Source organism: Cricetulus griseus, chromosome 3 (assembly GCF_003668045.3).
Source record: "Cricetulus griseus strain 17A/GY chromosome 3, alternate assembly CriGri-PICRH-1.0, whole genome shotgun sequence".
NCBI lineage: Eukaryota > Metazoa > Chordata > Mammalia > Rodentia > Cricetidae > Cricetulus > Cricetulus griseus.
The window spans coordinates 47,257,651-47,274,512 of record NC_048596.1 but is presented as its reverse complement, the minus strand read 5'-3'; the positions used below and the strand labels follow the sequence as shown (position 1 = coordinate 47,274,512).

At 37.6% G+C, this 16,862-nt stretch overlaps 1 protein-coding gene across 1 annotated transcript; it reads left to right on the top strand.

Annotated features, from left to right (window-relative positions):
* The first annotated feature begins 734 nt into the window (after nucleotides 1-734).
* Nucleotides 735-1,694, top strand: LOC100766451 (olfactory receptor 10Q1). Its single transcript, XM_027406826.1, has one exon. The coding sequence runs from the start codon at nucleotides 735-737 to the stop codon at nucleotides 1,692-1,694; it is 960 nt and encodes a 319-aa protein (XP_027262627.1).
* The last annotated feature ends 15,168 nt before the right edge of the window (nucleotides 1,695-16,862 follow it).

Below are 16,862 nucleotides of genomic sequence, written 5' to 3'. Positions count from 1 at the left end.
AGCTTTGGTTAACAATGGGAAATTTAGGAAAAATGTTTATGAAGGGAAGTACATGAAAAGTATGTATTATAAAAGATGGCGTTAGGTATTGTTGCCTATTTTCTGACAGAGTACAAAATACTGGATTTAAAATCAACAAATCATGATAATTAGAGTGTAGTCATAAAGTAGTGAATGATAAAGCTATGAAAGGAACATATTAGCACACAGAAGAGAAAACTTTTTAGATATTATGTGAAAGCCAAGTACAACAGTGTACATGCATTATCATTATATACAGAAATTGAAACATAAACACCAATAATAAAAAAGAGTGCTGACAGCTGAGATAGATAATACTGAAAGGCACTTACATATAATTTGTAATATTCATCTTGTCAGTGAGTGATTAAATTTACTATAAAATGTAACTGGCATATATTCTTACTGTCTATGACTTATTTTGTTAAGAATATATGAATACCAAAATAATGAAGATGGAGTCTCTTAACCTAATTTTAAATACACCAACATACTTTTTAATATATTGTCTTTTACATACACACAAAATGTTAGCACTTGTACATTTAGGTAAACTGCTAAATTGAAAAAATCAAAGGTATTCAACCAGGAGCACCCATAGGCTGTGGTCTTGGAGATTTGTCCGTAGATAAGATTTTCCATAATTCATGAATATTTCTAATAAAACAGTCAGAATTATTTCTACAAATTGATTCCTTCTTTTTGCAGGAGCCATGCTAGCTGTGAAACATGAACTTAACCAATCCGAAGCCACTGAGTTTGTGTTCCGTGTTTTCACCAACGTCCCTGAGTTGCAGGCTCTCCTCTTCACACTCTTCCTCCTGCTCTATCTGATGATCCTCTGTGGCAACACTGCTATCATTTGGGTGGTGTGCACACACAGCTCCCTGCACACACCCATGTATTTCTTCCTGGGCAGTTTGTCTTTCCTAGAAATCTGCTACACCACAGATGTGGTGCCGTTAATGCTTTCCAATATCTTGGGAAGCCAGACGCCTATATCACTTGCTGGTTGTGGAACACAAATGTTCTTTTTCCTCACTCTAGGTGGCACTGATTGCTTTTTCTTGGCAATCATGGCCTATGACAGGTATGTGGCAATCTGCCACCCTCTGCACTACAGCCTCATCATGACCCGGAAGCTGTGCCTCCAGATGGTACTGGGATCCTTGAACTTGGCTCTATTCCTTTCCCTGCAGCTCACTTCCTTAATTTTCACCTTGCCCTTTTGTGGACATCACAGGGAAATCAACCACTTCCTCTGCGATGTGCCCCCAGTGCTGCGCCTGGCCTGTGCTGACATCCATGTGCACCAGGCTGTCCTCTATGTTGTGAGCATCCTGGTTCTGACAGTCCCATTCTTACTTATCTTCATTTCCTATGTATTCATTGTATCCACAATCCTGCGCATGCGGTCTGCAGAAGGCCGCCAGCGGGCCTTTTCCACCTGTTCCTCCCACCTCACTGTTGTCTTGCTACAGTATGGTGGCTGTAGCCTGGTTTACTTGAGGCCCCGCTCCAGCACCTCAGATGATGAAGACCGCCAAATCGCCCTCGTCTACACGTTTGTGACTCCATTACTCAACCCTCTGATTTACACCCTTAGGAACAAGGATGTCAAAGATGCGCTGAGGAACTCCATCTTCCGTAAACCCATTTTTCATTGGCGCTAATGGATTCTGCTTGTAGCGAGGGACTTGCAAGGGTGTCTGATAGTTAAATCAATCAACTGAATATGAACATTTTATTATTTACTTTACTAAAATTCACATTTTGTTTTAATTTTAATGTGTACCCCACTCATACCTATATTCATTATCTTGAATTTATTGAATACTTTTAAAATTTAGAATAAAATAAGTTAGAAATATTGTAATTACGTAGTCTCCAAAAACTAAAAAAAATCAAGAAAATAATAAAATCAAAGAGAACAGACAGAAATTGACTTGGAATGTTTTCCTCTGGATTTAATTGTATAAGAAAAGAAAAGTAATAAACTGTGTTGTTGTTTTTTTAATGATTTCCTGTTCACCGATGATAGTGGCTTTCTTGGGAACCTGACATACATGCTGCAATTTGAATAAAGACTGATGTCTGTTTACATGCATTCCTCTGAGGAGGCAGAGATTCTCCTTCTATAAAAAGGGATTACTTACATTTTTGATGGATAAATATTTTCCAAAATAAACATTTTTTTCTGTGTTTGATATGAAGTGACAGTCAGCAATTGATTATTTAATGTATGGGTTTCCTTCATCTTAGATGTTTCATGGTGACTTCATTTTCCTCTGCTTGTAAGGAAACAGGAATGAGCTTCCACTGGCCAAGCATCGATGGACAGCTAGGTTAGAGAAGCAAGACCTAACCCTTGTGGGTGCAAACAGAAACCCTCTGTCCTGGAAATTTTAGCATGAAAGTTTGTTTTGGAACCCTCCTCTCTAGTTCCTGTCTTTTTAAATTTAATTAGAAAGAAAATTATTTTACATGTCAATCCCAGGTCCCTTTCCCTCACCTCCTCTCATGATTCCCCCCCCCCAACTAACACCCTACTTATCCCATACCCTTTCTGCTCCCAAGGGGGGGGGTGAGGCCTTCCATAGGGGGTCTTCAAAGTCTGTCATAGTCTTTGTGGTAGGGTCTATGCCAACCCCCTTGTGTCTAGGCTCAGGGAGTATCTCTCCATGTGGGATGGGCTCCCAAAGTCCATTCAAATGCTAGGGATAAATACTGATCCACTACAAGAGGTTCCATAGATTTCCAAGGTCTCCTCACTGACACCCACATTCAGGGGGTCTGGTTCAATCCCATGCTGCTTTGCCAACTATTAGTCTGGGGACCAAGAGCTCTCCTTGATCAGGTCAGCTGTTTCTGTGGGTTTCACCAGCCTGGTGTGGACTCCTTTGCTCATCAGACCTCCTTCTCTGCAACTGGACTCCAGTTCTGTTCAAGGTTTAGCTGTGGGTGTCTGCTTCTACTTCCACTAGCTGTTGGATAAAGGCTATACAATGTCATATGAATTAGTCATCAATCTCATTATCAGGAGAGGACATTTAAGGTAGCCTCTTGTCTGTTGCTTAGATTGTTAGTTGGGGTCATCTTTGTAACTCTCCAGACATTTCTCTTTAAACCTATAATGTCTCCCTCTATTTTAATATCTCTTATCTTGCTCTCTTCTGTTCTTCCCTCAACTCAACCTCCTTGTCCCATGATGTCTTCATCACCCTTCCTCTCCTCCCCTTCTTATTCTACTAGTTCCCTTTCCCCTAGCACCCCCTGCTCTCAATTTGCTCAGGAGATGTTGTCCCTTTCCCCTTCTCCAGGGGACCATGTATGTCTCTTTTAGGGTCCTGCTCCCAGGCCCCCTGAATGTGGGTATCAGTTAGGAGGGTTGTGCATTTTTTGTGGCCTTTGGCAGTGGATCAGTATTTATCCCTAGTATACAAATGGACTTTGGGAGCCCATTCCATATAGAGGGATACTCTCTCAGTCTAGTCACAAAGGGGAGGGCCTATGCTCAGCTCTAAATGATGTGACCGAATTTGATGATCCCCCATGTAAGGCCTCACTCCTCCCTGGGAGCAGAAAGTGGATGGGATGGGTGTGGGGGGATAGGAGGATGGAAGGGAGAGGAAACTCACATTTTTATGTAAAACAAGATTGTTTCTAATTTAAATTTTAAAAATGTGAGACAAAATCTACTTCTGTGTTGAATATAATAGGTACAGCATGAAAAAATTCCAATCTACAGATTCAGTGCAATTCACCTCAAAATGCCAGCACAACTCTTCAGATACCGTGAAAGAACAATACTCTATATGGAAAAGCAAAAAACCCAGGATAGGCAAAATATCCCTGTAAAAAATAAAGGAACTTCTGGAGACATCACCATTAGAGCTATAGTAATGAAAACAGCTTGATAATGGCACAAAAACAGACAGGTAGCCCAATGGAATCAAATTAAAGACCCTGATATTAATCCACATACCTACTAACATCTGATTTTTGATGAAGAAGCTAAAATTATATGATGTTAAAAAGACAGCATCTACAACAAATGGTGCTGGTATAAGTGGATGCTGACATGTAGAAGATTTCATATAGATCAATATCTACTGTAATGCACAAAACTTAAGTCCAAATGGACCAAAGATCACAACATAAATCTAACCACACTGAACATCTTAGTAAAGCAAGTGGTAGTACCCTTGAATTAATTGTCAGAGGAAATCACTTCCTGAACATAATACCAGTAGCACAAATTCTGAGAAAGACAATTAATAAATGTGACCTCCTGAAACTTAGAAGCTTCTGTAAGGCAAAGAACACAGCCAACAAGACAAAATGGCAGACCACAGAATGGAAAAGATTTTCACCAACGTCACATCTGACAGATAGCTGATCTCCAAAATATACAAAGAACTCAAGAAGCTAGTCACCAAAACACCAAGTAATCCAATTAAAAAACAGGGTACAGCTTGAAATAGAGAATTTCTATATAGGAATCTAAAACAGCCTAAAGGCACTTAAGAAAGTGCTCCACATCCTTAGCCATCAGGGAAATACAAATCAAAACAACTCTTAGATTTTATTTATATATTACTCCTGCCTGATCTAGAAATTATAAAAATGAGGATAATATTGTACTCCTAATCCTCCTGGCTTTGAATCTTGAATATGGGATTACAACTTGTACCATAATTCCCAGCTTGGGTAGTTACTCTATTGTACAATTGATCTGTATCTTGACTCTTAGGTGTCATTTTTTTCAGGGACTTATTCATTTATTGCTTTATTTACTTATTTATTTTCACCTTTTAAAATTGTTTATTTTTTAAACAATTTTATTTTACATACCAATCCCAGTTCCCTCTCCCTCCCTTCCTCCTGATGCCCCTCCTTCTCCCCACCCCACCCTACCTGCTCCTCAGACAGGGTGAGGCTTCCCCTGGGGACTCAACAAATCTGTCATAACACTTGAGGCAAGACAAAGGCCCGCTGTGCTGTATCTAGGCTGAGCAAAGTGTCCCTCCATAGAGAATGCAGTCCAAAAAGCCAGTTCATGCACTAGGGATAAATCCTGGTTTCACTGCTAGTGGCTCCATAAACTACCCAAGCCACCCAACTGTCACCCACACTCAGAGGGCCTAGTTTTGTCTTATGCAGATTCCTGGACTGTCAGGCTGGAGTCAATAAGCTCCCACTGGCTAGGGTCATCTGTTTCTGTGGGCTTATCCATAGTAGTCTTCTCCCTTTTGCACATATTATCATTCTTCCCTCTTTATGACTGAACTCCAGGAGTTCAGCTCTGTGATTAGCTGTGGGTCTCTGCACATGCTTCCATCAGTTACTGGATGAAAGTTCTAGGATAACAATTAAGGTAGTCATCAATCTGGTTACAGAGGAAGGGCAGTTAAGGCACCCTCTCCACTACTGCTTAAATTCTTAGCTGGAATCATCATTGTGGATTTCTAGGAATTTCCCTAGTACCAGGATTCTCTCTAACCCCATAATGGCTTCCTCTTAAATGTTATCTCTTTCCTTGCTCTTCCTCTCTGTCCTTCCCCCAATTTGATCTTCCTGATCCCTCATATTCTCCTCCCCCTTTCCTTTCTCCCCTTCCCACTCCATGACCACCACCCCTCTCCCACCACACGTCCATGTATGTCTCTTTGGGTCCTCTTTGTTTCCTTGCTTCTCTGGGGTTGTGGACTATAGGATAGTTATGCTTTGCTTTATTTCTAATATCCACTTATGACTGACTGCATACTGTGTTTGTCTTTCTGAGTCTGGGGTACCTCACTCAGGATTATTTTTTCTAGTTCCATCCATTTGCCTAAAAATTTCAAGATGTCATTGGTTTTTTGACCTCTTAATAGTATATCATTGTGTAAATGTACCATACTTTCTTTATCCATTCTTCAGTTGAGGCACATCTAGGTTGTTTCCAGCTTCTGACTAATACAAGTAAGGCAGCCATGAACATAGCTGAGCAAATGTCCTTGAGTCATGAGTGTGCATCCTTTGGGTATATGTCCAAGAGTAGTATTCTTAGGTCTTGAGATATATTTATTGCCAATTTTCTGAGAAACCACCATACTGAATTCTAAAGCATCTGTGTATGTTTTTACTCCTATCAGCAATTGAGGAGTATTCATGTTACTCTACATCCTTTCCAGTATAAATCTTTCATTAGTGTTTCTGACGGTGTAAGATGGAATCTCAGAGTTTTTTGACTTGCATTTTCCTGATGGCTAAGGATTTTTGAACAATTGCTTCAGTCATTTGAGATTCTTCTGTTGAGAATTCTCTGTTTAGATCTGTACCCAACTTATAAATTGGATTATTTGGTATTCTGATGTGAAGCCTTAACCATTTTTCTAACATACATAGGCTTATTATCCAGTGTGAATCTTTTTGTGTTGAGAAAGAAATGGATAAACTCTAAATGCCTTCCTACAGTCCTTGCATTCATAAGGCTTCTCCCCCTAGTGGATGCTCTGGTTCTGAGTGAGCTGGGAGAGCAGTCGGAAAGGCTTTCCTGCATTCTTTGCATTCAAAGGTTCTCTCACCAGCACAAATACTCTGATGGGAAATCAGCTGGGAGTAACTACTGAAGGTCTTCCAACAGTCTACACATTCATAGGGTTTCTCATCAGTGTGGATTCTCGCGTGTTGACTAAGTGTTGAGCAGCAGACAAAGGTCTTCCTATACTCTTTACATTCATAGAACTTTTCTCCTTTCTGAACTTTCTGATACTCAGTAAGGAAACTGTGTTTTTGGCTTTGTCAGAGCCTCTCCTCGAACGATGTTCGACAAGATCCACTGCAAAAAAGTCGCTCCGGAAAGTGGTCAAAAATACATCTTGAAAAACTAGTTAACCACGTGACCTACTGCTGCGTTGGATTCATGTGGGATGCTCCCTTAAAATACAGGCTGTTAACAAATTGGCAGAAATAATGAATCGCAAAGATTTTAAAATTGATAGGAAGAAAGTTAATATGCAAGATTTAAGAAAAAAAAAAAGGAAAATAGGAAGCTACAACTGGAACTAAACCAAGAACGTGAGAAATTTAACCAAATGATGGTGAAACACCAGAAGGAGCTGAACGACATGCAAGCACAATTGGTAGAAAAATGTACACACAGAAATGAACTTCAAATGCAATTGGCTATCAAAGAGAGTGATATTGAGCAATTAGGAGCAAAACTTTTGGACCTTTTGGATTCAATCAGCATTGGTAGTTTTCCTAGTACTGATGAGACTGATTGAAACCTTCCAGAGTCAAGAGTTGAAGGCTGGCTTCCGGTATTTAGAGGAAATATCAAAAGATATGGCTGGAAGAAACACTACGTTGTGGTAAGCAGCAAAAAAAAAATCTTGTTCTATAGTGATGAACAAGATAAGGAACAATCGAGTCTGTCGATGGTGTTGGACATAGATAAATTGTTTCATGTCTGACCAGTAACCCAAGGAGATGTGTACAGAGCTGAAACTGAAGAAATTCCTAAAACATTCCAGATCCTGTATGCAAATGAAGGTGAATATAGAAAAGATATATAATTGGAACCAGTTCAACAAGGTGAAAATCCAACTTCCAGAATCATAAAGGCGACGAATTCATTACTACACTCTTTACATTCATTAAACTTCTCAGAAGTGTGAAGTCTCTGGTGTTGGGTAAGGTGTGTACATTGTCTGAAGGTCTTCCCACAGTCCTTGAACTCATAGGGTTTCTGGCCAGTGTGAATCCTTTGATGCCGAGCTAGTGGCTGATGTACCCAAAAGGCCTTTCTTCACTCCTTGCATTCATACGGCTTTTTAACCAGTGTGGAGTCGCTGATGCTGGGTGAGTTCTTGGAGCACTACACTGATGTCTAGTTTCTTGAATTCTTTATAAATTTGGAGATCAGGCCTCTGTCAGATGTGGTGTTGCTGAAGATATTTTCCATTTTGTAGGCTTCTGTTCTGTCTTTTTGACTGTGGCTTTTGCCTTACAGAAGCTTCTCAGTTTTAGCAGGTAATATTTATTAATTGTCAGTCTCAGTGTCTGTTACTGGTGTTACATTCATGAAGTCTTCTGTGTCAATTCCTTCAAGGTTATTTTCCACTCTCTTTTCTATGAGGTTCAGTGTGACTGAATTTATGTTGAGGTCTTTGACCCATTTGAACTTAAGTTTTGTTCATGATGATAGATAAAGATCTATTTGCATTGTTCTACATGTTGACTTCCTGTTAGGACAGCTCATTTGCTGAAGCTGCTTTATTTTTTTTTCAGATTTTTTTATATTTGAATTAGAAACAGGATTGTTTTACATGACAATCCCAGTTCCCTTCTCCCTCCTGTCCTCCCATACCACCCCCTCCACACACACACACAAAAACCCTAGCTATCACATATCTTTTCTGCTCCCCCTGGATGGTGAGGCCTTCCATATGGTGTCATCAGAGTCTATTGTATCCTTTGGGATAGGGCCTAGGGCCACCCCTGTGTGTCTTGGCTCAGGGAGTATTCCTCTTGTGGAACGCTCCCAAAGTCTACACCTATGCTAGGGATAAGAACTGAACGGGAGGTCCTGTAGATTTCGGAGGTCTTCTCACTGAAATGCATGTTCCTGGGGTCTGGATCAGTCCCAAGCTGGTATCCCAGCTATCAGTTTGGGGAACAAGAGTTCCCTGATGTTCAGGTCAGCTGTGGATTTCACCAGCCTGGTCTGGACTCCTTTGCTCTTTACTTGTCCTTCTCTGCATCTGGGTTCCAGTTCAGTTCAGTGATAAGTTGTGTGTGTCTGCTTCTACTTTCACCAGCTGCTGGATGAGGGTGACATATAAGTCAGTCATCAATCTCATTATCAGGGGAGGGCATTTAAGGTAGCCTCTCCTCTGTTCTTAGATTGTTGGCTGGTGTAATCTTTGTAGATCTCCATACATTTCCCTAGTGCCTGATTTCTCTGTAAACTTAAAATGTCTCCCTTTATTATGGTATCTCCATTCTTCATATCTTCTATTTTTCCCCTGACTCAACCTTTCTGCTCCCTCGTGTCCTCTGCATCCCTCCTCTTCTCCCCTTCTGATTCTACTAGTTCCCTCCTCCCTCTTCCCGTGCTCCCAATTTGCTCAGGGGATCTTGACCCTTTCCCCTTCCCGAGGGCACCATGTATGTCTCTCTTAGGGTCCTCCTTGTTTACTAGCTTCTCTGGCAGTGTGGATTGTAGGCTGAAATCCTACTTTACTCTAAGTCTGAAATCCACATATGAGTGAGTACATATCATGTTTGTCTTTTTGTGACTGGGTTACCTGCTCAGAATGGTTTCATCTAGTTCCATACATTTTCCTGCAAATTTCAAGATTCCATTGTTTTTTTTTTTTTACACTGAGTAGTACTCCATTGTGTAAATGTACCACATTTTCTCTATCAATTCTTAGATTGAGGGGCATCTAGGCTGCTTCCAGTTTCTGACTATTACAAATAGTGCTGATATGAACATAGTTGAACAGATGTCCTTGTATGAATGTGCTTCGTTTTTCCATTGTATACTTTTAGCTTCTTTATCAAAAGTCATGTATTCATTGGTCTGTCAATTAATATCAGAGTCTTTGATTGATTCCATTGGTTCACCTGTGAGTTTTGTGTCAATATCAATCTGTTTTCATAACTATAGCTCTGTAGTAGAGTTAGAAGTCAGGAATGGTGACGTGATGCCTCCAGAATTTCCTTTATTGTACAGGGTTGTTTGTTTTAGCTGTCCTGGGTTTTATGTTTTTCCATATAAAGTTGAGTACTGTTCTTTCAAGGACAGTAAAGTATTGTGCTGTTATTTTGATAGGGATTGCATTGAGTCTGTAGATTGCTTTTGGTAAGATTGCCATTTTTACTATGTTAATTCTACCTACTCAAGACTATGGGAGATACTACCATTTTCTGATATCTTCTTCAATGTTTTTCTTTAAATTCTAAAATTCTTTTCATATAGGTCATTCACTTTTTTGGTTAGTGTTACCCCAAGATATTTTATGTTGTTTGAGGCTATTGTGAAAGGTGATGTTTCTCTGATTTCTTTCTCAGCCCATATATCATCTGTATATAGGAAGGCTACTGATTTTTTTAGTTAATTTTGTATCCTACCACATTACTTTAAGTGTTTATCAGCTGTAGGAGTTCCATGGTAGAATTTTTTGGTCATTTACATAAACTATCACATCATCTACAAATAGTGAATATTTGACTTTTTACTTTACAGTTTGTATTCCCTTGATATTTTGTTTTCTTATTGCTCTAGCTAGAACTTCAAGTACTATATTGAATAGACATGAGATAAATGAAGTGGACTGCCTTGTCTTGTTCCTGATTTTGGGGAGTATCATTGAGTTTCTTTCCATTTAATTTGATGCTGGCAATTAACTTTCTATATATTGCCTTTATTATATTTATGTATTTTCCTTGTATACCTGATTTCTCCAACACCTTTATCATGAAGGGGTGTTAGATTTTGTGGAAAGATTTTACAGCATCTAATGACATGCTCATATAATTTTAATTCAGCTTGCTTATATGGTATTTTACATTGACAGATTTTGATATGTTGAACCATCCCTGCGTCTCTGGGATGAAGCCTACTTGATCATGGTGGATGATTTTTCTGATGTATTCTCAGATTGTGTTTGCCAATATTTATGAATATTTTTTCATCAATTTTTTTAGGGAGTTTGGTCTGTAATTCTCTTTCTTAGTTGAGAAACAAAGAGATCATTACAATGAATCAATGAAACAAAGAGTTGGTTCTTTGAGAAAATCAACAAGATAGATAAACCTTTATTCCAACTAACCAAAAAGAGAATATGGAAATTAAAAATATCAGAAATGAAATGGGGGACATATCAATAGATGCTGAGGAAATTCAGACTTTCATCAGGTTATACGTGAAACATCTGTAGTCTAAAAAATTGAAAAATTAAAAGGAAATGTACAATTTTCTGTATAGGTCCCACATAACAAAACAAAAACAAGATCAGATAAACAATTTAAATAGACCTGTAACTCCTAAGGTGGGAGAAAAGATATCAAAAGTCTCCCAACCAAAAATAGCCCAGGGTCAGATGTTTCACTGCAGAATTATAACAGAATTTCAAAGAAAAGCTATTACAAATACTCCTAAAATTGCTCCACACAATAGAAACAGAAAGAGCATTGCCAAACTCTTTTTACAAGGCTACAGTTGCCCTGATATCAATCCACACAAAATACAATTATTGATTTATTTTTTTATTCATTCTTACATCTATGTGTATGTGCATGTGTGTGTATGTATGTAAGTGTACTCACCTCTGCATATGCAGAGGCTGGAATAGAACAGAACATCAGCTGACTTGTTCTACATGTTCTGCTTAGTCCTCTGAGGAAGAATATTGTCCTGGACTTTGTGCTTAAGTTTTCTGGTCAAGGTTGGAGATCAATTAATATCAGTGAGTTTCCTGCTCTTTTGACCTAAGAGCTGGGGTTTTAAGGGTTTGTGAGACACTCACCTTGTTATGTGAATATTGGGGCTCTCAATTCTCATCTTTATGGTTGCATAGCAAGAACTCTTTTCCAACAAACCATGTTTCCAACCCTGACTTTTATTTCTAGTAATAAAACTATGACAGTTTAGTGGCCTTGTTAATGAAGCTGACCCTTCACAATGTATTCTTTATGTTCCGGTATTTTTCCCATGGTTCCTTATATAAATCTAAATATGACCTACAGTAGCCAAAGCTGCTACAATTAATATTCAAATTCTACCATAATATGATGCTTATCTTTTATATCTTTAGAGAATTTGCTTATATGTCTAAGCTGACAATTTTTTGCTCCTTGATCATACAACCCCACAGTGGTGCTGAGGTAACTTTAGCTAATATAACTGTTGTTGTCTATTCCATGCAACCACTGAATACATATTAGGAAATGACTTGTAGTCTTGTCTGCTGTCAACTTCACCAAATTTTGTTGACCTTCTAAGTTTAAGTTGTTTTAATTATCTTGTTTCCAAGTAAGTAGAGGAGCAGATGTTTGTAGAATATCCCATAGTCTCATAAAGAAATATCTGACTTCTTTATGTGCATCAGAGCCTCCAAAGCATAAGGAAGTCCTCCAAGGGGAGGTTTAGAAGCAGTGCTCCTAGAAGAAGGCATAAATTATTCATAAGAAATTTTCCTTTAATTAAATATACCCAAATAATTGTACAAAATATTAAGTACCTCAGGTATGCTACATCTGGAGATCAAAACCAAATGTGGGACTGCAACTAAAACATGTCTCAGATTTGCTGGAAATTTATCAAGCAGCTGGGCTTACTTTATGTCTTTTGCTATTCCCACTAGATATGGCTGTGCCACCTCCTGTTGTGTTACATGCTTGGGAATCAATTTGGTGAAGCTATATCTCTCAACTGTTCACAATGGAATTTTCAGTATCTACACTACCGATACTGACATTGCTTTAGAGTTTCTGACTGTAGATAAGCAGATCTTCACTGCACTCCATTTAGGAATGAAAAGATAAGATCCTACTTTATAATTAGGTAGACCTAGTACATTAAAAATGTCAACCTTCCCAAAGCATGCTGTTTCTTAATTACATGCACCTTTCCTCAAATAAGCACATGACAGTGGAAAGGAATCAATCCCACGTGCATAGTTTTTAAATTATGGAGCCTTCACATGTACATTCTAGTCTCTTTGGTACAGTAAGGTACTCTGCAGGTTACCAACACAGAAACCTGAATACAAAACCAAGCACAAAACTTTCAACCTAAAATCTGTTTTCTGTTCTGCCTGCAAGATGTGCTAATGCTGAGGGGGTCACAAAACTTGTGGAAGTAGCCAACAAGTATCTTGTTTTACTTGAGGCACACACCAAAAGAGTGAGCCCATGACTGGCATTGCCTGGATGTCTAGGGACCTGAGAATGCATATTCCTGAGACCTCCAGTTGAACACAACATGACTTCCAAAACCCAAAAACAAAAAAACCTGATTCTTAACTATACTCTGCTGTGCTCATAGACTAGTGCCTTTCCCAGTCTCATCAGAGAGGCTACCTCTGCCAGCAGAAGGGAGCAGTATAAAAGATACATAGCCAGATAAAAATCCAAAGATTGGAGTTCTCCATCAGATCCCTCTGTCTTCTAGGAGCTCAGCGAACACAATGGAAGGTAGGGAGGAATGATTGTGTGAATCAGAGCATGTAGAGAACAGCAAGAGAACATGACCCACTACCAAACTAGGCAGGGCTCATGTGGCCTTAGAGAGTCTGAAGTTGGAAATATGGGATCTACATGCCTTTGATACATGTGAGAGATAGCTATTATTTAAACTTTCCTGTATAGTTTGACATACTATTTTTGACATCTAGAATTTTAAACAATTCATATAGACACACATATACATCAATTATTTTATCACTTTTTAATATTTTGTGATTAAAAATCCATTTCCCTAAGTGGCTATTATACCTCTAACCCAAGGAAACATAGGCATGCTAATGAGAACAGAGAAAAACTCAAGAAGCCTCAAGCCCTACACCTGAAAGAACTACAAACATCTAAGGATTATTAAGAGTGGGAGAAATAGTTTTCTCCATGGAAAAGCAAAACATTGGGTATCTAATACCAAATGATCAGTTCAGAAAACAAATGTAAAATAACTTTATATAATCAAGAAAGCCATGAATTTGAAAAAGCACAAGAAGGAAAATATGCAAGAGTTTGAAAGGAGGAAAAGAAAAGGAGAAAGGATATAATTATACTACAATCTCAAAAACAAAACAAAAATTTTGAATGAAATACATATACACCCATGTGTTGAGAAAGAAACCAAGTGTTTTCTTGGGCTGATTATGGCATTGGCTGTATCTTAACTGCTTTATACTTTATGAAATACAGTATACATTTCTCTTCCCTAAAAATTCATCAATTATTCTACCATCAGATACTAAATAAGTGTTTTTCAAGGATGTGTAAAGTACCAGTTTCTCTGCAGACTTAATTTTCACTTACACTAGGGTGCATTCTCTAATACTATGATTTGTTCTAGTGATACACTTTCAATTTTTTAAAAACTAGTCTTTATTTAAGATTCATCGAATCTTTAATGTGAACATGGTCTGTTTTTCTTTCCTTCTTATTTTTAGTATTTTCATTTTAATTCCTGGCATGCTTTCTTCCTGATAATGTGTCAGTATTGGAACAGGTCTTCATGCGATTCGTGAAAATGGTGCCTTTTCCAATGCTTGATGATACTCATTGGCAATGCACTATAAATTCTCATAATAGTACATTCTCCTGCGCCTATTTACATAGATTAGTCAAATCTCTCAGAATTCTTTGGTAACAAGGGGATAGATTGGCAATAACTGAACTACCTTCTTCAGGGAGATCGAACCTCTGAGATAAGACTAGTTGACAAAGCAATTTACTCCTTCTGTGGTTTTGTTTGGAATGATCTATTAAGGCTCAGTACCATAAGAGAAGTCACCCCCAAGATCACTGTCTTCTCATGTTGGGTCACAAGAATAGTGAGTCACCATATTTTAGGTGCTCTTGCAGGTAAACCTGAGTACTTATTAAACCTCCTCTCTCTCCACACTGAAGGTAAGAGACCTCTTTTTCTATCCCTTGATTTTCAAACTATTGATACTACTGTTAGGAAACTGATGGCTTCATGCATAGATTATAGTGTGTCAGAAATACTTTAGCCCAGGTCTCAGTGTTCCTCTGAATTCTCTTCATGTTCTGCTTGTCTGGACTAAAATATTAATAACCAACCTTTAATAAATGTTAATATACTAAAATTTTAAATTTTGTAACTTTGTAGTTTAATAGAACCCTTGTCCTCCTGCGGAGTTCATCTTATCCTCTTCTATGAAGTGCATATTGTTAAGACCATACCTAAAGAAGGTACAAAAATGAGAAACAAATAGATATACACCTTCATGGGTTTCATCCATCAAGCCAAGTGTTTGCAACCCCATGTTTCACTGAGCACAACACTATTAGGTTAGTTTTAGTATTTATATCTTTAAACAAACGGAAAAAGACTTTTGTGAGAAGGACCTCCCAAGGGATTATGCTGTTGCAGGTCTAATTCAGGTCTTCTGAACCTGAAAGCAATAATTTCATTTTTATGTGACACTAGACTAGACACTAGAAGTGTGTTATTATAACCTAGATTATCAGGGTGTCAAGACTATGCAGAGATACTCCTTCTCAAGTTATTCTTAGTTAGTGATGTTGTACCTCCTATAGATATAAGACAGAGAGAAACAAGTCTAAATTGTGACACACACCCAAACCATGGTGTCAACAGTACTGAAAGTAAATGGGAAAGAGTACTTCAACCTACAGGCATAGTTATTTAGTATCTGAAGTATTTCTGTAGAGAAAATATAACAGTGTTTAGATGAGGCAAAGTAGATATAAGGTATGTAGAATCTTGTTTCAGTTGACCACAGAATAAAAATTCAGAGAATCCTCCCTTCTATTACTAAAGCAAGAATTAGAAATTTAGTAGATTCATTGTGTATTGAATTCATTGTACATATGTCCTTATGTACTGAATCTTCTTAAAGTTCAAGTACCTGGTAAAATCTTTACTAGGTAATTTCTACTTTCCCTTTCAGCACTAACAATTGATGGCCTCACATAATCCCCATGTGAATATTTAATTAACTGTACTATTAAGATGATACAAGTATGCTAGATTTCAATAAAATTCTCAGAACTCATCATTCTGGCATGAACTTCAAAGCCCTCCATCATCAGACAGGTGTTAGGCTACATTTAGATATCTGTTTATTGTAAACACAAAAATAGTAAGTACTTAATTAATAAAAATTTTTGTAGTGAAGTTAAATTATAAGATATAGGTTATTTTTATTAAGAATTCTAAAATATGTTTTATTATGAAGTAATCTCAAAATGGAAATAAAAAGTTTTCATGAAATATTATATATCTAGTATGCATTTTTATGTATAAGCCTATCATTTCCACGGTGTTACAGAAAGATGAAAATATAAATAGGTGGTTGACCTCGAATTTACAGATGATTATGAGGTAAAGTTTTCTAGATTCTGATATTTTATATTAATATCCCATTTAAATTCTTGATAATGTCTGAATGATGTCTAAATATCATTCCCATAATTCAAGTAAGAAAAAATGAAATTCAGAGAAGTTCTGTATTCCCTAGCATTATAGAGATATTGGGTAGAATTATACAAATCACACTATTCATAATCCATCATTAGTTTCATATTTACATTTTACCCTTCCTCCTGATACTCTAGGGAAATATGTAGAGTACTAAGTATCAGAGAAATTATTTAAACCATTTTGAAATTCAGGAGAGGAAGGAAAAGGAATAAAGTACTGACAATTCCTTAGCTATAATAATAACAGAGAGTCATCCATGACTAAGATGCATGTGATATGGCTTTCTGCAAATATTTCTTATGAGGAAAGGTACTTGGAAACCAATTTCTTTTATAGACCATATTAATTAATGACCAATATCAAAACTGGGTAAATCGAAATAAGATTACAGGATACCTTTCTTTGCCTTTCCTAAATATAGATTTGTTGAAGAAAAGAAGTGAAAAGAGAATTCTTTAAAGTTGTACCTGTTTATTGAAATTTTGAGGTCACTGTATATTCTTTCTTCTGATTTTATTTTCTGGGAAAGCACAATTTTCAATTCTCAATTGCACATTTCTTCTTGGAAAATGAAGGTAAGTGTGGAAAAGACTTGGTGGGTCTTCTAAAATCCTGTGCAAATACACAGAATATTTTTCAAGTGCCTCCAGTA

Excerpts from the sequence above, each read along its gene's own strand:
- LOC100766451 (XM_027406826.1), top strand. The coding sequence starts at position 735 with ATGCTAGCTGTGAAACATGAACTTAACCAATCCGAAGCCACTGAGTTT.